Source organism: Panthera onca, chromosome F1, assembly GCF_046562875.1.
Source record: "Panthera onca isolate mPanOnc1 chromosome F1, mPanOnc1 haplotype 2, whole genome shotgun sequence".
NCBI classification, from domain to species: Eukaryota; Metazoa; Chordata; class Mammalia; order Carnivora; family Felidae; genus Panthera; species Panthera onca.
In genome coordinates, this window is record NC_138355.1 from 66,710,371 (window position 1) to 66,737,508 (window position 27,138).

At 46.3% G+C, this 27,138-nt stretch overlaps 1 protein-coding gene across 1 annotated transcript; it reads left to right on the forward strand.

Annotated features, from left to right (window-relative positions):
* Window positions 1-9,308: 9,308 nt before the first annotated feature.
* On the forward strand, window positions 9,309-20,575 carry CD48 (CD48 molecule). Its single transcript, XM_060644528.3, has 4 exons — window positions 9,309-9,496; window positions 14,211-14,507; window positions 17,927-18,187; window positions 19,842-20,575. Exons 1-4 carry the CDS (start codon window positions 9,418-9,420, stop codon window positions 19,919-19,921), a joined length of 717 nt encoding a protein of 238 aa, XP_060500511.1. The 5' UTR covers window positions 9,309-9,417; the 3' UTR covers window positions 19,922-20,575.
* The last annotated feature ends 6,563 nt before the right edge of the window (window positions 20,576-27,138 follow it).

Here is a 27,138-nt window from a genome sequence, read left to right on the forward strand (position 1 = left end):
CAAGGCTTGCGGGGTGGCAGTGGGAGGGCATGGCCTCATGACAGCTGTCCTACACAGGGATCCTAAAGGTTTCACGGCGTGTGGAATTATCCAGATATCTAGAGCTCAGACGGGTCCCCGGGCAGTTCAGAACTTCCGAAACGTGAAAAGCAGAACCTGAGAAAGGAGAGCAGAGGAGCTGTGCTAACCCCGGTCTGGTGCCTGAGCCGGTGGAAACTCACTCAATCCCCAAAGACTGGAAAGTAGTCTCTTTAGGCAGGGGCCGGTCCCGCCACCCCTCTCCCCCCCCCCCCCCCCCCCCCCCCCCCCGCTGGTCTTCACTCTGGTGTCTCAGAACGCGGGTCTTGTCTGGGTCTAACCTCTATTTCCCCTGCTTTCATGTACCATCTTTCCTGTTTGGTTGGAGGAGAAAACCATTACAAGCTTTCTCTGACATTTCTCCATTCAACCCCTTTGACAGGATGGGACATGGGGGAGGAGGCAAGGTAAGAAATGTCCAATACGCTTGCTGTCCATCCGTGTGCCCACAGATGGTCCATATTCCTTGTCATTCACACCAGAGCTGTCCCGCTTGCCTGGCTCAGCATGACTGATGTCTCTCCCTCTCTCGCGCTGGCAGTGTTGCCCAGAGAGTGGCTAAGCAGACAGATGTTCCAGCCACGTGGCCCACACTTGAGTCCTAGTTCTGTCCCTCCCTCCTTGTTTGGCCTTGAGCAAGGTGACTGATGTTCTATGCCTCAGTTTCCTCGCCTGGGAAATGGGGATAACCGTAGTCCTTAGTCCACAAGATTGTGAGTATTAAATGAGATCATCTATATTGACACGGCATAAAGACTACCTCATAGTGAGTCCTCAATAAACATTAGCTATCTTTTTAATCGGCTCGTTTAAAACAGCTTCTAATCACTTATAGAGAGCCAGGCACAATTAGATGAAGTCCGAGTTCCAGACTTCATGAGAGGAATCCTGACGAACCGCATGCCTGGATTGTCTCTCCAGGTGCCTTCTGCCTTCAGTGTCGGTGTTCCAACACCGCCCCCCCCCCCCCCCACCTACAGAGAAGGCACCTCACCTGCCCCCTTCAGGCAAGCCACAGTCCCTCTAACTAAAACTCATCTCAGATTCCGTGACTCTTTGCTGCCCTCTGCTAACAGAGGTGTGCCAGGATTGGGGGGGGACAGATGGGGGAGGTTAGTGCGTGGCTGAGGGGTGTGTGGGTGTCAAACGTGCAGATGTCTGCTATACCTCGTCCCTGTTTTCACAGGGCTTGGGCCACCAATTGCAAATTCTGACATTATATTCGTATCATGTAGATTTTCTACAAAGAAGAAAGAGAACTTGGCAGAAGGTCACCATTTGTCAGTTGCTTCGTAGCTGTGCAAAGTAAAACAGATTTACAAAGCACTCTGGGAGACGTGTTGTGGGGCTGGGGGCCCTACAGGTTAGTGCAGGCTCCATAGGTTAAAAAGCCTCAGCCCCATGAGAATGCCCCCGACTTCAGACACCAAGTCCGAGTAGTAGGTCCCCAGGTGACCCACAACTTCTGTCCAGCGAGGCTAGAAATTGGAGGTTCTAATGACCCGTGTCCCTGGATTCGATTATTTGCTAGAACAACTCCCAGAACTCTGAGAACCACTTCTGTTGACTGGTTTATTATATACTAAAGGATATGATAAAGGATACAGACGAGCTGCAAGGTGAGGAGATATATTAGGCGAGATCTGGGAGGATCCTGACCCCACGGAGTTGGGGTGTGTCACCAGCCTAGAAGCTCCTGGAATCTCATTCTATTGGGATTTTTATGGAGGCTTCATCACGTAGGCATAATCAATTATTAACTCCATTTCCAGCCCCTCTCCCCTCTCTGGAGAATGCGGGATGGAGCTGAAAATTCCAAGCATCTCATCTTGGCTTGGTCTAGAACACAAAGCCCCAGGATTCGCAGTTTCCACTCAATCACAGCTTGAGTGATGTCTTTTTGATATTGGCCCTGGAAGGTCTAGAATGCCTCATTCAAGTGTCTAATACATTTGATTTGGGAGGACATCTTTGGGTTTAAGGGAGAAGAGAACATGACAAAATTAGTTTCCCTACATCACAATGTGTTTGTGCCAGGTGGCTGATGTGTGTCAATATTAGGGAATCTCTCTTCTTGGGAACCGAGAGCTGTTTCAACGAGGGAACTAGAGGGGAATGCTGTCCGCACCCCCTCCCCATTTCACTCTGCTTCTGAGACCTTCCGCTAGTGACATTTTCACCTCTGCCCCATCCCCCAAAAGTGAAGCATGTTAACAACCACAGCTTTCAAAGAACCTAAAGCAGGGGCGCCTGGGCAGCTCAGACAGTTAAGCCTCAGAGTCTTGATTTCGGCTCAGGTCATGGTCCCACGGTTCCTGAGATTGAGCCCCGCGTTCGGCTCTGTGCTGACAGCCTGGAGCCTGCTTCGGATTCCCTCTCTCCTCTTTCTCTGCCCCTCCCCTGCTCGTACTCTGTTTCTCTCTCTCTCTCTCTCTCTCTCTCTCTCTCTCTCTCTTTCTCAGAAACACCTTTTCCCTTTGGGTGTCTCCTCTTCTTTCTTTGCAGGAGCCTTTCTGGCTTGGTTTCTGGCTTTGCAGGAAGGGTGTTAGCAGACACACTGTGATCCTTCTCTGTGGTCTTTCCTGGTTCTCTCACCATGAACTTTGCTCTTGGGGGGTCAGAGGGGGGGGTCAGAGGACATAAATGTGGGGTCGGGATGGGCAGTGGATGACAGGCTTTGGCCAGTCTGAAAACTGCTTTCCTTTCCCTTCACACTGTTCACCGTTGTTTAAAAAACCAATATTGTTGTGAAGTTTAGACTTTATGCACTTACCTCTTCGCGTTCTCATTTGTTTCTCTACTCAATGCAAACTGAGATTTTCTCCCAGGATTCATTTGAAATTGGTGATTTATTAAATCCGATGGAGGCCTTATTCCTTTTGAATACGAAGGAACAGATGAGACTAGGAATGGAGAATGAGAATGTTTATTGTAAAAAATCAAATCATAAAGGGTAAAAACTACTCAAGCTTCCCACCCTAGCGGGAGACAGACACTAGTTTTCAGTTTTATGTAAATTATTTCAGATCATTTTGTATTCCTATGAGCTATATTATACACAACGCTCTCCACGTGAACAGATTGTGACAAAACAGGAGTGTATCATATGTATTTGCTTATAATTTTTTTCCTCAACAATATATCATAGACATTCCTTTTAGATGAAAACATTCTGTTCTGTCTCATTCTGTATTATGACTCCATATTGTCCCACGGATGTGTTTATGTTGGAATTTTTCATGCAGTCTCCTTTTGGTTGGTATTTGTAAGTTATTTCCAACTTCTTTTATTATAAATTCTTTTGTAATGAACATTGTTTTATGTTTCATTTATCCGCACGAACACTGTTTTATGTTTCATTTATCCTCGTGCAATTGTGCCATTATGTTTCTATATAGATTATTACAAGTAGAACAAAGTACGAAGGGTATTATATAGTGAAAAATTTGACAGGTAACACCAAATTTCCCTCCACAAAGCTTGCATAATTTATATTTCCATAAACAGTGTATGTGTCTGGTTTCCTCTAATTTTTGTCATCACTGGAATCGAACAATTTTTTTTTCTAATTTGATAGTTAATATTATCATTATTTGTTTAATTTCCATTTCCCTGATTCCCAGGAGGAAATGCGCACTTTTCATGTGTATTGGGCATTTTCTTATTTTCATCCTGTAAATTATCTGTTGGTATACTTTGCAATAGACACATCTCTGTAACCTTATTACATTTCATTTCTGCAGCATTTGATGTTGTGAATGTCTCAATTCTTCAAATTCTCTAGTTTCCTGTGAACTTCCTATGCTCTAGTATTCTTCCCAGTTTTCTTTTTTAAAAAATATTTATTTGGGGGGGGGGCGGCGGTTAGAGAGGCAGAGACAGAGGGAGACACAGAATCCGAAGCAGACTCCAGGCTCTAAGCTGTCAGCACAGAGCCCGATGCGGGGCTCAAACTCATGAATGGTGGGATCATGACCTGAGCTGAAGTTGGATGCTTAACGGACTGAGCCCCCCAGGAGCCCCTTCTTCCCAGTTTTCTAGCGGATCTTTTTCAGTCTCCTTTGTCTTTGCCTTTTTCTTTACCATTCCTTAAATATAGCACCTGGTATTACCAGGGTGCTGTAGACTGAATGTTTGTGGTCCCTCCCCACCCAATTCATATGCTGAAACCTGATCCCTAATGTAATGGTATTCGGATGTGGAGCTTTTGGGAGGTGATTAGGTCATGAATCCTCATGAATGGGATTGGTGGTTTTTTTAAAATATAATTTATTGTCAAATTGGCTAACATACTGTATGTATGGTGCTCTCTTGGTTTTGGGGGTAGATTCCTGTGATTCATTGCTTATGTACAACACCCAGTGCTCATCCCAACAGGTGCCCTCCTCAATGCCCATCCCCCATTTCCCCTCCGTCCCATCCACCCTCAGTTTGTTCTCTGTATTTAAGAGTCTCTTATGGTTTGCCCCCCTCCCTCTCTGTTCGTAACTATTTTTTTCCCCTTCCCTTTTCCCTATGGTCTTCTGTTAAGTTTCTCAGGTTCCACATATGAGTGAAAACATATGATATCTGTCTTTCTCTGACTGACTTCTTTCACTTAGCATAACACTCTCCAGTTCCATCCATGTTGCTGCAAATGGCAGGACTTCATTCTTTCTCATTGCCAAGTAGTATTCCATTGTATATGTAAACCACATGTTCTTTATCCATTCGTCAGTTGATGGACATTTGGGCTCTTTCCATAATTTGGCTATTGTTGAAAGCACTGCTATAAACATTGGGGTACGAGTGCCCCTATGCATCAGCACTCCTGTATCCCTTGGGTAAATTCCTAGCAGGATAAATTCCTATTGCTGGGTCGAAGGGTAGTTCTATTTTGAATTTTTTGAGGAAACTCCACAGTTTTCCAGAGCGGCTGCCCCAGTTTGCATTCCCACCAACAGTGCAAGAGGGTTCTCGTTTCTCCACATCCTTGTCAACATCTGTTGTCCTGAGTTGTTAATTTTAGTTACTGTGACCGGTTTGAGGTGGTACCTCGATGTAGTTTTGATTTGTATTTCCCTGATGAGGAGTGATGTTGAGCATTTTTTCATGTGTCCGTTAGCCATCTGGATGTCTTCTTTGGAGAAGTGTCTATTCATGTCTTCTATTTATTCACTGGATTATTTGTTTTTTGGGTGTTGAGTTTGGTAAGTTCTTTATAGATTTTGGATACTAACCCTCTATCCGATATGCCATTTGCAAATATCTTTTCCCATTGCGTTGGTTGCCTTTTAGTTTTGTTGATTGTTTCCTTTGCAGTGCAGCAGCTTTTTATCTTGATGAGGTCCCCATAGTTTATTTTTGCTTTTAATTCCCTTGCATTTGGAGACATGTCGAGCAAGAAATGGCTGTGGCTGAGGTCAAAGAGGTTGTTGCCTGTTTTCTCCTCTAGGGTTTTGATGGTTTCCTGTCTCGTATTTAGGTCTTTTGTCCATTTTGAGTTTATTTTTGTGTCTGGTGTAAGAAAGTGGTCTAGTTTCATTCTTCTGCATGTTGCTGTCCATGTCTCCCAAAACCACTTGCTAAAGAGACTTATTTCCATTGGATACTCTTTCCTGCTTTGTCAACATGATACTCTACATGGAAAACCCGGAAGACTCCACCAAAAAGCTGCCGGAACTGATATATGAATTCAGCAAAGTCGCAGGATACAAAATCAATGTACAGAAATCAGTTGCATTTCTATACACCAATAATGAAGCAACAGAAAGAGAAATCAAGGAATCGATCCCGTTTATAATTACACCAAGAACCACAAAATACTTAGGAATAAACGTAACCAAAGATGTAAAAGATCTGTAGGCTGAAAACTATAGAAAACTTACGAAGGGAATTGAAGAAGACACAAAGAAATGGAAAAACATTCCACGCTCATGGACTAGAAGAATAAGTATTGTTAAAATGTCAATGCTACTGAAAGCAATCTACACATTCAATGCAATCCCAATCAAAATTGCACTCGCATTCTTCTTAAAGCTAGAAGAAACAATCCTGAAATCTGCATGGAACCACAAAAGACCCCAGGTTAGTGTCTTTTAAAAGAGGCCCCAGAGAGCTCCGTCCTTTCAGCTCCGTCCTTCCTTCTACCACACGAGGACACGATGAGAAGATGGCCATTTATGAACTAGTAAGTGGGCCCTCCCAGATACTGAATCTGTTGGTGCCTTGATCTTGGACTTCCCAGCCTCCAGGGTATGAGAAGTAGATATTTATTGTGCAAGTCTCCCAGGCTTTGGTATTTTTGTTACAGTAGCCTGGATGGACTAAGACATGGGGAATTCCCTGCTCAATCTCCTTTTCACTTTACGTATTCCTCCCAAGAGAGATCCTTCTTGTACATGATAGGATTTTCCACCACAATTTGTGTGCTGACTATTCACATTTCTGGGAGGTAGCTCAGATCTCTCTCTTGAGCCCCAGGTACACATATTCGACTCTGTTTCAGACATCTTAATCACAACATATCCCAAACTGAACTTATCTTTCATGTCCCACCCACCAATTTAGTCCCCCAAGCCGACAATCGGCTCTTTCTTTTCCCTTTCCCTCCTCCTTCTCCCGCTAAAAAACCAGGTATGGACTTCTGCTGATTCTGACTTCTTCCCATCACCCACTCTACTGCTGCTGCTGCTGCCGAGTCCTTCATTATTGTGTAGCTGGAATCTCCTAACATCTCCTTACTTCTAATCTCATCCTCCTCTTCATCAGCGTTCTTTCTAATCCGTGGAATGAAGCACATCATCCATCAGCCCAAATCCTTTACTTACTTCTCCTTGAAAGGGGTCGGGATAAAACCCAAACTCCTGACCACACACACAAAAGCCTTATTGATCTGGACCTGGTTTCCTTTTTTTTGTTTGTTTCAGTCACACAACATATCCTCAGTTTCCCAATCTAGCCACGTTCTCTGCCTTCGCAGATGTTATCATATTCCTCTTCCTTATGTAACACACTCCCTTGCTCTTCAAAGGAGTCACACCTATTGTCTGTTTCCCAGCAGCTTCCCCCGATCACACAGTTTGTGTTGGGTGGTCCATCCATGTGGTCCCATTATTCTCCATTTCAAAACCATATTTACACATGAGACCGTGAGCTGCTTAAGAGCAGGCAGGTGTAGGGGCGCCTGGGTGGCTCAGCTGGCTAGGCGTCCGACTTCAGCTCAGGTCATGATCTCGTGGTCCGTGAGTTCGAGCCCCGTGTTGGGCTCTGTGCGGACAGCTCAGAGCCTGGAACCTGTTTCAGATTCTGTGTCTCCCTCTCTCTCTGACCCTCCCCCATTCATGCTCTGTCTCTCTCTGTCTCAAAAATAAATAAACATTAGAAAAAAAAATTTAAAGAGAGCAGACAGATGTATAGCTTTCATTTGTACAACTTCAGATGTAGCCCAAGAGATATCTAATAGGGGTGACTGGGTGGCTCATTTGATTGAGCATCTGACTCTTGATTTCAGCTTGGGTTGTGATCCCAGGGTCATTGGTCTTGGAGTCTGCTTAAGATTGTCTCTCTCTCGTCCTCTGTCCCTTTTCCCTGCTCTCTCTTTCTTTCCAAAATAAAATAAAATTTAAAAAAATTTAAAAAATTTAAAAAAATCTTTAAAAAAAAGGAATATCTGATAGATAGAAGGAAAAAGGAGAAGGGAGAAGAGGAGAGGAGAATCTGGTCTCTGCTCCCCAAAATGGCTCTCACCAAGATTAAGGTCACTAGTGAGCACACAATTATTAAATACAATGAGTACAGTTTCTGCTAATCCGGATAGAGTTTTTGAAACATCACTTTCTCGTAGACTTCCCTCTGTCCATGGTGGATCCTTCTCATTTTCGTCTTTAGGGTCCTTTTCTTCTGCTCACCTCTTAGGTGAGGATATTGTCCTGGGTCCCCTGCTCTCCTAGTCTCCTTGGGATGTGCCCAAGTTGGAGCCTACGCGGACACCTGCAGTGTTGTGCTGCCTCCTACCGGAACTAGGGAGGTTGGGGATAAATCTTGTTATCCCCCCCCCAGGGTTAGCTTCAAATGCTTCCGAGAAACACAGAAACACGGAACAGTAGCTCTTTTGAAGACTCTCTGGAGAGTCCAGGTCTGAGCAAAGCCCACCCACGTGTGGTTTCTTTCGCTTCCTTCTTTTTCTCTTTCTCTGCCCTTGTGACTCTGCCTCCTCCTCCCACGCACTTTGTTTATGGTTCTGTTTAAAATCTTCCCTAGCTAAGTCCACCTCAAGTTCCCTCATTCTACTCCCGTCTCATCGTCTCTTCTCTAGTCCGCAGATTTCCTGTAGCCCATACTGGGGAAGGAGCAGAAGACTGGGGTGGAGGAGAGCTGAACCATGACCTTATTCTGACTCAAAATCTCAAGTATAAAATGCAGGCAATACTGCCTGTCCTTCTCACCTCACAGGGCTCCAATGTGATCAAGTGAATGGGGTGTCGTCCGTAGTTTAAGGTATTGAGTTGACTCACTTTCCCCAAGCTGATCTTTTGGGGGAGGGTAATTCCTTTCATCAGAGGAGTTCGCAGATGGAGACGAGCCATGTTTTTATCGGTGCCCTCTCTGTTGAATTGGAAACGTCTCCAGTTCAAAAATAGTTACAAATAAGCTGTATTAGGGACTGTAGCTTGCTGTATGGGTCCCCAAAGGGCCCTAGATGGGCAAATAATTCATTTAGGTTCAAGAGGGATGGGCCTGAAATTTCTGGGAAATCCCTCCTTTTGGACCAAGTGATCTTGCTTTTTCAACTAACGTTCCGTGGATAGGCTAATGTAAAGGTACAAGCAGTGACTTTATCTTTAAGGAGGAAGAGCCTGAGGGTGGGGCTTAGGGCATGGGGGACCTGATTTCCCAGACATTCTGTCCTGAATGACACTTATATATGACCTACTCCTCTCATGACTTAGACGTGGCCCCGGCCGGAAATCCCCTGCAGGTTTGGTGGGCCCTGACTAATTTTACCTTCTGGATTAATTGGGGTGATTCCTGCCTGGGAAGCCAAAAGCAGATATTCTCTATCAGGGAACCCTAATCATTTTTGAGCACTGGCCCTTCTGAGAACCCAGTAGTAGCTATGGATCCTCTCTCGAGAAAACAGAACCAACTGTGCCTTCAAAGTAGCTCACTTCACCGCTGTGTGTCACATATGGTGGCTTCCTGTTTTTGACCTCCAAACTCCACCCATGAGCCTGCTTTTGTAAAAGCAAAAAGTGGGTGTTTTCCTCTAAACTTGGGCCATGATTTCAAGGGCTCTGGAGCCCTCGGTCTGCTGCTAACGTGGGGTCTGGCCTGTCTTCAGCGTTCCTGGGACATAACATGCGTCCCCAAAGGCAGGAGTGGTTTATACCTCTGGGACTTCTACTGCTGCCTCATTTGCTCCTGGCAAACATTCAAGGTACTTTACGTGCGTCGTGTGCCTGTGATCGTATATGGGAGGCACGGTGAGATGGAAAAGGGGGTATGAGGTGGGGCTTAACCCCGGGAGTGGAGTGTGGTCTCCACACAGCAGGTACACCTATGTTGGTAGCAGCACCGTGGAGAAACTTCCTGAGCCTTGGAGATAAGGCTCTCTCTTTTCCTATGGGGTCATGACAAAAACAGGGCCCTGGGGAGACCGGGAAGTAGGCTTCTTATATTTCGTTCCACGGCTCGAGGTCTGGGAAGGTCTGGTGTTTTGCTTTCTGTTGTTGTTGTTGCTTTTCTCTTTTCTTTTTTTTTTTTTTCATTTTGTGTTTATTAATTTTTATTTATTTATTTATTTTCCAAAACGTTTTTATTTTTTATTTTTGGGAGAGAGAGAGACACACACACAGAGTACAAGTCGGGGAGGGACGGAGAGAAAGAGGGAGACACAGAATCCGACGCAGGCTCCAGGCTCCGAGCTGTTCGTACAGAGCCTGACTCGGGGCTTGAACCCACTGACCGAGAGATCATGACCCGAACCGAAGTCGGACGCTTAACTGACTGAGCCACCCAGGCACCCCCTCCTTTTTTTTTTTTTTTTTCCATTTTGAATATCAGCTCCAAACTGAAAGCTGCCGCATTTTCTGCTAGTTACACACTCTGCTCCCTGTGGCATTCTCTGAGACCTCTAGCCAGGGGCTGTGTCCTGAGCAAAGATAAATGATATTGTCATTCCCAAAGAGAGATCTAAATTGTAGGAAAAAAAGCTTGCCCTCTCTAGGGTCTGTGAATGAGGATCTGAGCAGAAGCCTTGGGAGCCTCAGTATCAAAGGAACCCCCAACATCTAGTTGTTAAGAGTTAAAGGCCATTCCTCTGCCATGGGCTTGTTCTGGTTCCCCTCACGTGCTCCGGGACCGAGCGAACGTTCCTTTCTGTTACAACTACTCAACCTCCCAGTACTTTTCTTTCCAGGTCAGCTGAGAAGCGAGAGGTAAGCTATTGCCTTTCTCACTATTCCTCCGAAGAAGTATTCGGGCATTATTATATTGTACATCTGAAACGAACGTAGTGTCGTATGTAAATTACACTTCAATTTTAGAAATTACTTCCTTAAAAGGTTTGTATAGCTTAAAATGGTTGACCTTATCAGAGAGCTCGTGATAACTCCATATTAGTACCTTAAAAACTCACCTCTTTCCTTCCTTCATAATTTTGCTGGAAACCATGTGACTTCAGAGTGGAGAGAACTTCCTCTGTAGGGCCTCTTTTGCCTCCCAGAGCAGACTCTTAGGTATGAAATGATGATTCTTTTGGTCTGAGTCCCCGTGTTCCCCATTTTAAATTTGCTTCTGTACTGACAAGAAATCTGGGTTGGCACAGGAAAGAGCTGCTTCATTTTCTATTGTAAACTACATGTAAACACAGGTACTTTATCCTCAGCATCCAGAGACATAACCAACTACTTTTTCCTGTTAGAATTAAATCAAAATAGGGGTGCCTCAGTGGCTCAGTCGGTTGTGTGTCCGATTCGTGATGTCGGCTTAGGTCATGATCTCATGGGTCATGGGATGGAGCCCTGCGTCGGGCTCCATGCTGACAATGCGGAACCTGCTTGGGATTCTCTCTTTCCCTCTCTCCTGTCCCTCGCCTGCTCTCTCCCTCTCTCTCTCTCAAAACAAATAAATAAAAACTTTGTTTTAGGTTTAAATTTAAAAAAAAAATTAAATCAAAATAGTAGCCTTCTTTGCGGTTACTTCCCTATCTTCTAACACATGTAATTTTGAGGAAGGCAAATCAAGATTTTGTCAGTGTACTTTAAAAATGGAAAGAATACTTAAGAAGTGTATTATAGGTAAGAAAGATCAGTTTATCTGAATTTAGTAGACAATTATCAGACTAAACCGCCATCTTCATACCCCAAATTGTATTACAACACTTCTTTAATTTTGCAATCTATATATTAGTAAAATTAATCCTTATTTCTTCCTTAACTTGTGAATGAATTATAGAAGCCTTTTAGATGACTAGAATATCTTTTACTTCTTTTTAAATGGCCAATCAAGCATTCTTTCTACTGCTGCTATCTTGAGGTTTATGTTGCTTTTCCAGGCCACATTTTCATTAGTTAGTTCAAAACAAAATTCTCCTTTCCCTTGTTATTTTCAAGCCTGATCTCAGCCCATCTGAGGCTGCTGGTTTTATACTTCAAGGTTTCTTTTAGCTGCTTTGCATTGATTTTTGGTATCTGAAATCTTGAATGCTCTATGTTTTTATGTTTTTGGATTTTTTTTTTTTTTTTGAGAAGTCCCAAGCACCTCCTCCCCTACTCCTCTGCTTTCTACATCATAATAGCCATCTTTTATTCATTTATCAGGATCCAGCCACAAGACGGGAGTCTACTGGCCCAGTTTGGGCACCTATCATATTTAAGAAACACAGTTCATTGCTTACGAGTAATTAAACAGTAACTCAAATTTCTACTTACGGTCTCTCAAAAAATGTTAAAGGAAACCCAATGTGTGAACTGGGAGCACTTATGTACACATTTTGTCCTGTCCGTCCGTCCGTCCATCCATCCACCCGTTGGGTATTAAATACCAAAATGTCAACCAAATATTTTGGGGATTTAAAATTGAGCAGGACATGGTCTTCGCCTTCGAGAAACTCACAAAATTCGCGACTGTGTGTCTGCTACAGTTTCTCTACATCCTTCACACTAAATTTTGAAGTTCTTTTGAGCACGTTGGGGATACCCTTGCCAGACATGATCTTCTTGTCCTTAGAAAGCAACACCCATTCTCACAAGGAGAAAGATGCAGGGTATAACTGGGCCCGGATCATACCTTGAGTCTACGTGCTCTATAGTCTTCATTCTTTCTCATTGGACTCACCCCCTTTGCTCTTTCTCCAAGGAAACTTTAGGGAAGTTCTCTGTTTCAACAGAGGTGCTGGGTCCTTTCTGTCTCATCACCACATGTCCTAGGCCAGTGGTGCGGTTTTGCGTTATCTCTTGTGCATATCGAGAGACCTTTCAGACCTTTACCGAGAAATAAAGTGGTGGCTGATTGCGGGTTGAGCCGTCTTCCTGAGCGTATGTCTGACCCTTGTTGGAGAGTCTGCCCAGGATGACCCAGGCCAGTAGCTCTCAGCTGGAATGGGGGTGAGACATTTGACCGGATCTGGAGACTCTTTTGACTGTCACATCTGGAGAAGTGCTGCTGGCATGTAGCGGGCAGGGGCCAGGAATTCTGCTGAACATCCTGTAATGCACCAGGACAGGCCCTACAACAGGGAATGATCTGGCCTAAAATGCCAATAGTGTGCCAAGTCTGAAAAACATCGATCTAGGCTCTCTCTTGCCACCACTTCCATTAATTCACGTGGAAACAAGTAACAGAATGAGAACAAGTCCAGGACATATGTCTGGCGATTTGAAAATCCTGGGGGCAGTGTCCTGATTTGCTGCACACCCCGAGAGACCAGAGTTCCTGTCTGCATGGCTGATATCAGAGCCTCGCACAGTGCCAGGCATACAGTGGTTCCAATACCATTATTGGCCCTGAATTGATTATGTCACAGAGATCATAATGTGTGGAATGGCTCAATCAGAAGGGCCGTGCAAATGAATGCCCAAGTATGTCTGCAGAGGCACTAGGCACAGAGTAAGTGCTCGAAACACGTTTGTTGAATGGAGACCTGGATGCCTGGAAGAACTAATGAATAGAAACTTGAAAGCTCTGGGGACACAGGCAGTTTTAATCTTTTACGAGCTGAAGAGAGTGCTTTTGGAAATGATAGTCTTGTGGAAAGCGAGCAGCGAGATATCTACATAATGTTCAACAACAAGCCGAGGTTTTGCGTGGTGGAATACGAGGCCAGAGTTAATGTAGATCGTACTCCCTCTTTCTTCTACCAGTAGGTTCTTTCTACTGCTTTTTCTCAGCCTATAGGTAGATACTGATAACTATCTATCCACATCTGTCTACTTTGTTCTTCTCCCTCCACAATGAGTCAACAGATCTCCCCTTCCTCTTGCACCTTCCTGGTTATCATCTTGTCTTCTCCTTGCCTTAGCCAAACAAGGTTTGGGTGCCCGCATGAAAAAAGAACAGAAGAGCAAACACAGATAGGAACAAACATGAGGTTAGTTCGAATGAGAAAAGAAGTCTCAACGTGTCACAAGTTTCCCAAAGCTGAGAAATACTACAAAAATTACGAACGCCAGAAAACTAGCATCATCTCGCCATGAACGAAATGGCTTCATGCTTCTAGAATACGTTGACACTGAACAGCTCTGACTCTCATTCGTTTCGAACTTTGTGTCTTTACTTCCCACCTACTTCCTAGAGAATTCAACTGAAAGATCGGGGAACACAAGCCCAGAGAGGGGATGTGACTTGTCACCATTTTATTTGAAAATCTACTGGTATGAGAGCAAGGGAGAGAGCGGAGGCCAGCCTCAGTGACATTTTTCTGTCTGGTCTGGGGCAGAACTAGGTGAATTATCGGCAACTTCCCATTGCCCATTCCTCAAGCTGCAGCTTTCACTGAATTCTGGATCGGGGGCCAGGCCTCCTAGTGAAAACCATACTCACCGCTTCCAAGCAGAAACCCCATCCTTCTTCCCTGTCCCACCCCTCAGGCCAAAGCCTGGGCCTCCGGGCCGCTCTGCCCTCTCTAAGACGGCTCTCACTTTCATTCACAGATGCTTCAGATCAAATGACTGTCATCTCTGGCAGCAACGTGACTCTGAAAATCTCCAATGTGACTCCTGACTACAAACAATTAGCCTGGTTTTACAACGACAACCAGAAGATTGTAGAACAGGAGTCCAAAGCCCCCAAATACTTCAAGTCTCAGTTTAAGGACAGGGTCCGTCTTGGTGTTGACCACACACTCTTCATCTATAATGTCCAGAAGGAGGACAGCAGCACCTACATCCTGAAGGTGTTGAAGGAGTCTGGGAGAGAGATATCTAAGTACATCTCACTGGAGGTGTTGGGTGAGTTTGGGGAGCCCCACTCCAGGGCCCCAGATGGACCACTGGGAGGTTTCCCTGGGCTCATGGGGACCCTCTCTGGGAGGAGGAACTTCAGGACAGGCTTAATTCATTTCTCCCGGAGCCCGTTCCTCTGGGGAGTGAGCCTGGGCCGGCAGAACCCAAACTGAGAGCCTTGGGGACATTTAAAACTGTGAAGAGAGGGAAAACCACAGAAATGGTTTCTTCTCTCTTCTCTTCACGCTCTTCTGTGATCAACCCAAATCAGTTCTGAGCTTATCTTAATGATATACCTGAACACAGACTTCATCAGACTCAAGGAGAAAGGTACAAGAGATACAGAATGGGGCAGGGAATGTTAAAGCAAGGCTGTTTACCTTTCAGAATGGATGGGACAAAAACTTCCACTCGTAGCTCCAGCCTAACTGGTACATGTGGAATAAGGACTAATATTATATTTGGAAGCAGACAAACCTGGGTTAAACTCCGGTTACTAGCCCACTTACTAGCTCTGTGACCTTTGGAGAAAGATCTTAACATCACCATATTAGGTAAATTTCTTTTGATGGCAAAGTAGCAGAAACTAGTTTGATATAAATTTGGCAAAAAAAAAAAAAAAAAAGTCTATTAAAGAAACTAGACCTATTTAAAGCAATTCAAGGGACCTAAAAGAGGCAGGAAGGGCTGAACAGGAGGAAGAATGAGGCCAGTCTAGCGTCCCCACCCTCAGGAATCTGTAGACTAGGCCTCTGGATCCCTGCCATTTACATGACTTACTCTCAAGGCCTAGACTTTTGTAACTTTTGGTTTAAGTTATCAGAATTTATTTATTATTATTATTTTTTTAATATTTATTTATTTCTGAGACAGGGGTAGAGCATGAGTGGGGGAGAGGCAGAGAGAGAGGGAGACACAGAATCCGAAGCAGGCTCCAGGCTCTGAGCCGTCAGCACAGAGCCCGACACGGGGCTCGAACTCACAGACCGTGAGATCATGACCTGAGCCGAAATCGGTCGCTCAACCAACTGAGCCACCCAGGCGCCCCTGAATTTATTTATTTTTTAAAGTTTATTTATTTATTTTGAGAGAAAGAGAGAGCATGAGCAGGGAGGGGCAGAAAGAGAGGGAGAGAGAGAATCCCAAGCAGGCTCTACACTGTTAGCACAGAGCCCAACATGGGGCTTGATCTCACGAACTGAGAGATCATGACCTGAGCTGAAATCAAGAGCCACTTAATCGACCGAGTCACCCAGGCACCCCTAAATTCTCAGAATTTAAAGAGAGAAACTGATTAGCCCAAGTTGGTTCAGATACGTGTATCTGATGAAAACATTTACGGCCCGAAGGGTCAGGCTATAAAGCAGAAACATGGCTCCTGGGGACTCCTCCCTGGTGTTGAGGTAAGCAATTATTAGAGAAGAGGGGCAGGGCAGACTTCCCAGACAGGTGAGACCTGAGAGCTGTGGAGTCCCCATATTATGAGGATAATTATATCTTGCTTTTAGGATGTCGTGAGAACCAAAGTCAATAATGAGAGTAAAACATCAAAAAATGAAAACAAGGATTCCTTTCCAAACCAAATCATTTTATCATGCAGTTTCCTTCCACCAGATAATTACCAAAAATATAAATACAAAATCTCTAGAAAATACTCAGAATATGTCTGTAATGTTCTTTCTCCCCCGAAACAGTGTAAATGAAGAGTGTCATGTACAATCAGGTCCCACCAGCTCAACCGTCCCTGTTCTAAGAGGCTGGAGGCCCCTTCTTTCTCACTTCCTCTAAGTCACATGAGCCTGAAAATTTGGGAGGTTTTTGAAGGTTCTGGGAACAGGAAAGAGTCAAAGTCTCTTACAGTGGTCTTAAGAAAAAGCCCAAATTTGTATCATTTACCAATTTCTGTGGTAAATAGTCCCCCCACGGCCAATTCCAAGTTCCTAATGGTTTCATAATCAGCTTGCAACATTTCTGAATATTTTAAATTCCCAAAGCTGGTGTGAGGTAAGCGCGTGTGTCTGAAGATAAGACCATCAGGAAACTCATTCTTCAGTACAGACCTTGAATTTCTGATAGCTCAAGGGGGGCATCTTAGAGGCAGCCTCTCTGCTGGCTCAAAAAATCCCATCCACAAAGTGCCCCAGTGCATGCTTCTCGGCGTGTAAAATGTGGACGATATGGAAGACAAGGCTAGACCACAGGAAATGCCAAAAAACATTATGAAAATGTGCAGGGGAAGTCCAGCAATCTGAGGGGGATTTCACACTGGAGATGGGCCTAGAGTCAGGGAGACCAGACAGGCAGAACCCTCCCATCTCACCCCACACCCTTGCAGCCAGAGGCAAGCTCTGGGCTCGTCAATTCTCTGACGCATTTAATCCTTTGACACCTGAGCGGCACTGACTTTGCAGGGGTTTCATCCATGGCCGGAATGGAAAGGCGCCAGCGGGTCTCAGGTAAAGGGGCCATGGCAAAGGAAGGAACAGATGCTGAGATTACTTTTTAGCCCCTCTGGGGGCAGGATGACAGCAGTAATGATGATGTGACCTCCAACACGCATATAACACTTGTGCCCTGCAGAAAGCACTTCCCCCTGGAGGATGCCATTTCATCTCACTAACATTGTGCTATGAGGTGGAGTCAGTTTACCAGTGGGAAGGAAAGTTGAGGGGTTAATTATCTTGATGATGTCACTCCACGAGAGCCAGGACCCAGGCTGGTCTCACTCCAAAGCTACTGTTTTGTCCTTTGTATCTCATAACTACTCCATCCATCCATCCATCCACCCGTCCTTTTGTCACATGCTTACGGAATTCCTGCTATGTGGCAGGCACTGTACTAAACCCCGAGATACCAAAGATAACGGATACAATGCTGTGCATCATGGCTTATGCGTGCTGGGAGTTACATGAGGCTCTTCTCTGTAGCTCTGCCAGGGTCCAGGAAAGGGCTTTGCAGTGTGCCGGGTGGCACCTCTTACCCCAGGACTCTTGCTGAATCTGAGCCCACGTGCTCTGGAAGGACAGATGGGCCAAGATGCCAACTCCGGGCTGGTGCTGGAGAAGGATCCCCAAGGAGCTCAGACAGTTGGGATACCAAGTCTGATGCCAACCAATCTCTGCTGTCCTTTCCGGCCCACACATAGTCATAACCCCATTTTGGTTCTGGGGGCGTGGCTTCCCCCACCCCCAACATACATACCGTATCCATTTTAGTGTCACCCCTAAGGAGCAGCCCTTCCGGTCTGAGCCTCCAGACGTCAAAGCTGCTCACTGGCTCCCTCTGTAGGGGCCTCTTCTCCATGACACCACTTCCTGTCCCTACCTAGCTCCCTTTGTATTTTGTTAGCCAAACGCTTGTAGCATCAGCGCCTCATAAACGCATAAACCCATCGTCTCATCTTACAACATCCTCCTCGTCTTCAGATCCAGTACCTAAACCTGTCATAAAGTTTGAGAAGACACAGGAAGAGAGCAACAGATGTCATCTGAAACTGTCATGTGGGACCGAAGGCCTGTCTGTAAGCTGGTATGGGGACTCGAGACCATTTCCAAAGGAGATCCATAGTAATGTGCTTGAAATCACCGTTAATCCACAGAATTACTCCAGGAGTTACACCTGCCAAGTCAGCAATGCTGTGAGCAGCAAGAATGACACAGTCTACTTCACTTTACCCTGTAGTCTGGGTAAGAAATATTCCCAAGGGAGCCGAGGCGGGGTACGGGTAACTAGTTTGCTCTTGATTCAAGAAAGCTGTGGGAATCCTATTCAGCATCCTGCTTGGGTGGAGAATCCCAAAGGCATCTGTGAGACCTGGGAGACGGGTTCTACCCCGGGCTCTGCCACCGCCTCTCAGCAAGCTCGCCTGGCTTTTGTGGAGCTTATCGTCCTTGCTTGCAAAGGGGGGCTGACACTCCTACCCAGCTCTAACAATGCAGGGTCCTAGAATCTGAGGTCTGGGGAATTGTAGGACAATCAGATGTCAGCAAGTGGGAGAGCAGACCAGACCCAGTTGAGCAGGTGCATAGAGGGGTTTCTGGGAGACGGCCTAAATTAACAAAGGCAAGAAGGGCCGGGTAGATGAGCACAAGCCAGAACAGGCGGTAAACAGGAACGAGGGCCTTACCCTAAGGTAGAGACTCTCTGCTCTTTAGAAAGACAGACTCTGGGTTTCATGTTTCAGATCCTCTGTCTCTTGGGAGGATCCATTCACTTGAGCATCTCTCTTGGCTCTCTATCAAGCCTACGCAAGTCCCATAGAGTGGTAGCTGGGATCAGGCAGTAAGCTCGTAGGCTTTAGAGTCAGACACCTGGGGTGAATCCCGGAATTGTCACTTACTAGTGAAGCAAGTTACTTCGCTTCTCCAAGTCACGTCCTTCGCCAAGTCGTGTCCTTCCTAAGAAACAGACAAAATAGTAATCCTTATCTCATGCTGTGTAAGGATTAAATGAGATAGTACAGATAACCTGCCTAGCACAGTGCCTGATGAGTCTTCAATGAATGGTACTTAAATTACGCCCAGTTCCTTCAATTCTGGAGATACTAGGAGTTTGGGGGACCCCTTAATAAATTTGAATTACTATCTCCAGCATTCTGGGTCCTGTACTTTCCATACCTCTGAAACCACATCCCTGAGAATCTATATCCATATCCATATCCTTCCAGAATAACTCACGCCCGTGGTGCCAACATTTACCTGAGTTTCCTGTCAGGCACCAGGGACCATGGCCCTCGGAGACACTGCTCTTTCACGGTCCTCCTGGACCCGGTCTACTCTCCCACCTGTACTGATTTCTTCACCTCTGCTCCCACATGCAGACTATGGACACTGTATACTTCTTCATTCTTCCCAACTGACTGGCCATGCCTCTGCTAGTCTCTCCTGCCACCACAGACCTGATGGGACAGTTTGGGGTCTGGCCGTGAGACTACCTTCATATCACCAGCACAGCCTGAGAGCCAGAAAAAGGAAGAAACACAGCCCCTGTCCTTTATAAAATGAGGGTGACCGCTCATCTACAGAGAGGAGGAAAACAATAATATAGCCCTTTTTATTTTGGAAGTGCTAAACCACTCTAGTCACTTGTTAGCCACCCAAATTATTCTAGAAAAGCATCCCTAATTTATCACCCATTCTCTTTGTCTTTTAATTTTCTGCTCCCTCCTCCCCTCTGTTCTTACCCCTTCTCTTCTCTTCCCTTCTCTTCTCTCTTCCCTTTCTCTTTTTTCCTCTTAGTAGGTGCAGATGGTGAGTGGGGTGGAAAAACAGAGAGGGGAAGTAATCCTTCCCTCCCTGAACTCTAGACACCTAACTGTTTGGCATTTTCTTTCTCTTTCAGGCAGATCCACTGGAGTAGCCTGGACTGCAACGTGGCTAGTGGTCATGGTACCCATTGTTCCTGGCCTCCTATGGCCCTGAGATGAGCTCTTCTAACTCAGGAGTGAAAGCTGAAGATGGCTGGGTCTTGCCTTCATCAGCCAGACAGGAGCTCTGGTTATACGGGATGGAAGAAAGTGTGCTGTTGGGGCATCTACAAGGATTTTCAAATTAACTTTTAAAAAATTAGAGTTAAGGGGTGCTTGGGTGGCTCAGTTGGTTAAGCATCCGACTCTTGGTTTCGGCTCAGGTCATGATTTTACAGTTTTGAGAGTTCAAGTCCCCTCATCGGGCTTTGCACTGGAAGAGTGGAGCCTCCTTGGGATTCTCACTCTCTCTCTCTGCCCGTCTCCCACTCAGGTTGTCTTTGTCTCTCTCAACATAAACAAATAAACTTAAAAATATTTCTTTAAATGTTCATTTATTTTTAAGAGAGAGAGAGAAAGGGTGCGAGTCAGGGAGGGACACCGAGAGAGGGAAACACAGAATCCGAGGCAGGCTCCAAGCTCTGAGCTGTCAGCACAGAGCCCAATGTGGGGCTCAAACTCACAAACTGTGAGATCAAGACCTGAGCTGAAGTTAGATGTTTAACCAACTGAGCCGCCCAGGTGCCCCAAAATAAATAAATAAACTTAAAAACAAACAAGCAAATAATTGATTAATTTAATTAAATAAAAAACTACAGTTGATATTTTATTTTATATCCTTGGTTGTTTCTCAGCGCCCATATATAGATACACATGCATTCTTCCCACCAGAAGATGTGATCAAACGATGTTTTCTTGTTTCAATAAAGATTTGAGAGGACCATCAACGTTAAACTGTCGGCCAAGGCCTGCTCCATTGGCCTGGACAATCGAGACACAAAGGGGAAGAGCCTGGGCTCGTGGGCTCCTTCTGGCGTTTCAGTGTGTGTGAGGAGTTAATTTGTGTTATCTCTGACCCTTGCTCCCACATCCATGCCCGATTTTCTGGGGTTTCAACTTCTCCCCACCCCAAATTCTGGCCTCCTCTCTGAGGAGCATGCTCATTAGGTTTCCTGGGAATATGGGGTCAGGCTCACCCCTCAGGAGTGAGCAAGAAACTTTGCCACATAGAAAGAGTCCCTCCCAAGCCTTTCCTGGGGGAGCTGAGCAACCCTACTCCCTTTGTGTGCAACTCTTCAAGTCCTACCTGTGTCATAGGAGCTAATAAAACCATCAAATGGGCAAAATGTTCTCACTAGTGTCTTCCATTGCAGGAAGGTGGGAGGCCCCAGGCCTGGCGCTGACAAAACACACATTTCTGTTGTGTGTTGCCCTCCTCCAAGGCTTGTGTGGGCCTAGAGCTGAGAAGGCCCTTCAAGGATGTGCTCCCCATTCTGGGCCCTGCCCCCCTATAGGTGACTTTCCTTCTACATCGAACCAGCCTTCCCTGCCGTCTAGCCCTCTTCTGTGGAAGAAAATATCATGTGTTCGCCACTCTCCTTTTCCTCCTGGGCTGTCCCGGTTAATTTTCTGTGTCAACTTGACCGGGGCACAGCGGGGTCCCGATGTGCGGTCCCACGCTATTCTGTGTGTGTCTGTGAGGGTTTTCTGGGTAAGACTAACATTTGAATCAGTAGACTGAGTAAAGCAGATTATCCTCCCTAATGTGTGTGGGCTGCATCCAATCAGGTGAAAGTGTGAACAGGCTCACCCTCCCACAAATATGGGAGAATTACTTCTGTCTGACTCCTTTTGAGCTGGGACATTTGTTTCTTTCCTGCCTTCAGACGCCAACAGCAATCCTGGGTCTCAGCTCTTGGGACTTGTCAGCTTGCATAATTACATGAGCCAATTCCTTATAATAAATCTGTGTGTGTGTGTGTGTGTGTGTGTGTGTGTGTGCACCTCCTATTTGTCTGTCTCTGTAGAGCCCTGCCCAATGCATGGGCCAATAAAAAAGCTACCTTTGTCAGCTCCTTTTTCATTTAGTTGGGGCCATGTGACTGGTTTTAGCCAATAGAAAATGGATGGAATTGATGGGACAGGAAGCGAGGGACTCTGAGAATTGGAGCCACATAACGAAAGGGACCTGGGTCCAAGCCATTGCATGGAAGGCAGCTGCCTGGTTTGCACTAAACATGCATAAGAAAGTCTGGGTTTTGTTTGTTAGCCTGGACAAGATAGCCTGGACTCCCTAAGACACCGACCATCCCCTTCAGCCCTACCTGTGGTCCCATCCCAGCCTCACCTCTGATTAGCTTGCACCCTCCAATGGGACTGTCTGCTTTCTGCATGCAGTGTCCTTCCCTTTTCCCTTGCTCTTTCTTGGCAGAAGAGGTTTTCTTGAGGACACACACACACACACACACACACACACATATCAATGGAATCAAAGAGCATCTCTGGGGGAAAGCAGTAAGGGAAAAGAAGTGTCACTTTATACCATAAATAAGCATAGTCCTCGCTGCTAAGGAACAGGCACACCTCTCCCGGGATCGAGTTTTGACTGGGTCTAGTTACTTGAAGACCTGAGGCAAATCCTCACCTTTGACGGTCCAGATCGCCAACACCAATTATTCCCTGCCTCTCTCTCTCCAGGCAGTGCTAGATACTTCATTTGTTGGACTTAGTGCAGAATGAAAATGTAGGACCCCACCCCACCCCCACCTTGTTCAAAATGCAGGGAAAAAATGCCATTAAATGCACTAAAATATAAACCTTTTCCCTTTATTCTGCAGTCTTTCAGTATTTGGGATGTTTTTTTTAAGTTGCTATTAAATGTTCTAAGTAAAGGAAATTAAACGTTAATGTTATCATTGTGAATTTTATTGTTTATATTTGCAACGCCAGTCAGTTTTGAGTGAGATATAAGAATATTTAATTCATTTGTGGGATAACTGAAATTACTCAATTCGTGTTTTTTTAGCTTATAGATACATGTGCATTTTGTCTTTGCCAGAGCGATAGAAATAATGCAAAAAAACCACCTCACTTAACTGTTTTATTTATTTTTATTTATTTTTTAAAGTTTATTTATTTTTGACAGAGAGAGACCAAGCATGAGCGGGGGAGGGGCAGAGATAGAGGGAGACACAGAATCCAAAGCAGGCTCCAGGCTCCGAGCTGTCAGCACAGAGCATGACGCGGGTCTTGAACTCACAGACCGCGAGATCATGACCTGAGCCGAAGCCGGACGCTCATCCGACTGGGCCACCCAGGCGCCCCAACTGTTTTATTTTACTTCTTTGTTTTTATTTTTGTTTGTTTTTTTAGCGTTTTTGTTTATTTTTGACACAGAGAGAGACAGAGCATGAACAGGGGAGAGTCAGAGAGAGAGGGAGACACAGAATCGGAAGCAGGCTCCAGGCTCTGAGCCATCAGCACAGAGCCCGATGCGGGGCTCGAACTCACGGACTGTGAGATCGTGACCTGAGCCGAAGTCGGACGCTCAACCGACTGAGCCACGCAGGCGCCCCAGTTTTATTTTACTTCTTGTGCACACACGTTTTTCCAACACTCTCTGGAAGCCAGTGGGTTTCGTGACACAATTCCTTTGTAGTCATTTTGAGTCTCCGTGAACTCCTACGCATCGTTGATCCACTGAATTCTGTACTCATGGGGTACCATGAATGCTGCATTTGGAGGAGGCAGCCAGAACAGGATGGACCATGCATACTGCACTGTAAAGGACTTCATTCAAAAGACACAGGTGGCAAGGTGACATTATTGAGAATGTAATAATATCAAGATGGTGACAGCAGAGCACCAGACCAAGTGTTCTTGCACCAAAGCCTCTGAACAACCCAGTTGCAGCTGGGTTGGCCTCAAGGATACCTGACACCTTACACCGAGACAATACCTTCTCTGGGAGTTCCAGTACAAGGACCAAGCCTGGTTCTCACGGATTCCCCAGCCTCTCATGTGTTTCCATACATCAAAACTTAGCGGGGTGATTATCAGCGAACTCAAGTGTTAAAAAAAAAAAAAAAAAAAGGAGGAGCACCTGGGTGGCTTAGTTGATCAAGTGTCTGACTTTGGCTCGGGTCATCATCTCGCGGTTCACGGGTTCAAGCCCTGTGTTGAACTCTGTGCCGACGGCTCGGAGCCTGGATCCTGCTTCAGATTCTGTGTCTCCCTCTGTCTCTGCCCCTCCCCCACGTAAGCTCTGTCTGTCTGTCTCTCTCTCTCTCTCTCTCAAAACTAAATAAACATTAAAAGAAAAAGAAAAGCAAAACCACCCAAAAATGGAGTCACTTGTGCCCATGTTGCCAAACCAAGACTTAATACCTAACTTAACCACAGTTTCCACCTCTCCTAGGTTGAACCAGTCAATCTGGAATTACCTCATTACTAGTGAAGTCACCTGCCCGACGGACCCTTGCTGTCCCCTAAAGGAAGGTGATCTTGCCTGAAACGATCCGGCTCTTTGCTAGTAACTTGTCCTGCTCCCTTCTGCCTGTGAAAGTCGCTCATTCTGTACTGCTCCTCAGAACTTTTTTCAGTTTGCACAGGGAATGCTGCCTGACTCATGAATAAAGCCCAAAAAGATCTTTAAAATGTACTCGGCTGAATTTTTCATTTTTAACTTTTGACACAAGCCGTTTGTCTTCGTGCCAAGAAGATATCCCAGCATTTGCCCAAAGGTCTCACCAAGAACTGCCTCGTGTGACGTCCCCAGCCGTCCTCCCTGTGGCCACTCTGGTGAGCTCTGCAATACTGCCCTCTGCTGTCTCCACTGCAGCCAGTTGGGTCCGTGCTACTCAAACTTTCACTTTAGCTGCAGCAAACCCGGGCATTTTGTTAAAATGCAGACTGAGTCAGTAGGCCTGAGGTGGGGAGGGAGATTCTGCATTTTAGAGAAGATTCTAGGAGATGCCGGTGTCATTGTCCACAGACCATTTCTTTGAGCAGTAAGGCACAAGGTGTCCCTGAGCTCTGTTGTTCTGACTTTCAGCTCCCTGGTTTCTAGGTCTGTCCAAGGGATTCCCTTCTCTCCCACTTCCTGCCCTGCTCTGCTCCTGGACACCACACTCCTTTCCCTTCTCAAGTTAGCGTGTCCGGTGGTTCCTCCCAGGTTCCCATGATCCCCAGGTGCGCCACTACGCCACCGGGACCAACCTGGCTCAACAGGCAGCACAAGATGGCTCACAGAAGGTTTGCAAGGCCAGGATCTCCTGGGAAGTAAGAGAATGAAGGCTTCGTATCTGGCTCTGCACAAATCAACAGCTTGGATCGGACCCCGGTGATGGGACCTGGACCATTAAATTAGACCTGGACCCTTCGGCCAATGAGCTCATTCATTCCGTTCCGCTATTTCCGCTATTTCCCAAGCGCTTGGCCGTGCTGGGTGCCTGGGAGCTGCTTAATGAAAGGTACCATTGACCGAGGCCCATGTGCCTGGCTCTTGCTGAGCAATTTACCCGAACGCGTTCCTTTGAGGAACGGGGATGGGTGTTGGGAGAGGAAGTCTTTCCAAGCTCTTAATTAGGGATTTGGATTGAGGTGGCTTCCTTGACCCTGTTCATTCTACACAATTCTTGCTGACGCCAAAGCAGTCTTCGAAAGGCCCCAGCCTTCATGGTTACTTCGTATCCAGGAGTAACAGATCAACCTCCTCCAGTGCCTTTGGGCTCTATTCAAGTGCATTTGTTAAAGTGGCAGTCCCTGCGCCAGGAGAGGTGTGCTCTCCCCTCCCCCTGGCTGCTGCTATTGTCCCCCCACTCCTCAGGAGACTGCATGGTGGGGGAGAGGACAGATTTAACCCAGAGCCACCTGCACGAGCTGCAAAGTGGTAAGGATAGACCCTTATTCCCTTTCACCTGCTGCACTGCCCCTCCCCCATGCTCTGCTGTTGCCTCCTTTTCTTTCTACTTAATTTAATTTAATTTAATTTGGTTCATTTTTTAAATTTACATCCAAGTTAGTTAGCATATGGTGCAACAATGATTTCAGGAGTAGGTTCCTTAATGCCCCTGAGCCGTTTAGCTCATTCTACCACCCACAGCCCCTCCGGCAACCCTCGGTTTATTCTCTCGTTTTCTACGCCTATCGTCTTCCTATCTCTTATTTTTTTCATTCCTGTGGCCCACCTCATCCTGCAGATGGTTTTTTCGCTACTTCTGCCTCATGCAGCCATTTCTGCCTCTGACATTCCATCTGCCCACAAGGGTCTGCGCAGCCCCGATAGGAGATGCCGTGGTTGGTTTCTTTCCTCTCCTCTTGAAATAGGAAGTGTGATCCCCTCCGTCGTGCCTTCCAGAGCCGTGGCCTCTGTGCCTGGGGGCTTCAGCTCGGGCAGAGCTTCCTTTGGAGCAGACAGCGCAACAAACACACCGGCTCATTCTCTCAACAGCTATCTGTGACGGGATTCCGATGGCACTTTTCCTTACACTTCAAATTTAGAGCTGGGCCCAAGAGACGTCACTTTCTCAAGAGAGCTACAGATAGGTCAGGGGTAGTACCACTTCCAGGGGTGACTGAACTGATTTGGATTTAAGTGGCTTAAACCCAGCACTTCTCATCTCCATTCCCAGGGCGGGGAGAGAAGAGAGAAAGGGAACCATCGGGACTGAAATTGTTACAGTTGGGAGAGACCTGTGGCTTTTCCCTCTCCTCTCCCCGAACCAGGTGCCTTTCTCATGATGCTCCTTGAAAGGGACCTCTCTGCAAGCACCGCTTGAGAGATTCAAGATATGCAGAAGAAATAGATACTAATGTCTCCCTTCCCGGTCAGGCAGTGGATGGCACGGCAAGGACGTGGTTTCTTCAGAGGATGCTACAGACCAACAACAAGGCCTCACCAGGCAGGCAGATCCCAGTGATCAGAGGTTGCTGGGTCGTCAGCGGGAGCCTGCATGGGAGGAGAGAGGGCCAGAAGAGGCCAAGCCCCAGAGCCTGTCCCACATCAGCACCCTCTCCAGCGGAGGGCTCCTGACCCCCACCAGCCTTGCCAAGGCTCCTAAAGCGCTGGCACCGTGCTTCACAAAGGAGCCAAAGTCAGGTGTCTGTTATGGAGGCATCTGCCAGTGGGTCAGTGTCAGCCAGAGCAACAGAGATGGTCAAGAGCAGTTGGGTAACTACGAAACAGTTTGGTTCTCTCTTCCCTGCCCTGAGCCACTTGAGAAGCTGGAACTGGAGGAGGTAAAAAAAAAAAAAAAAAAAGGAGGGTGGGGGAGCTTAGATCATACCTCCCTCCCTATTACAGAGTTTCTGGGCCATGAGACAAGCCTGAGCTGGAGTGACAGGAAGAGGTTAAAGGGGAGTTTTACTTCGAACTGTACTCTTAAATTACTA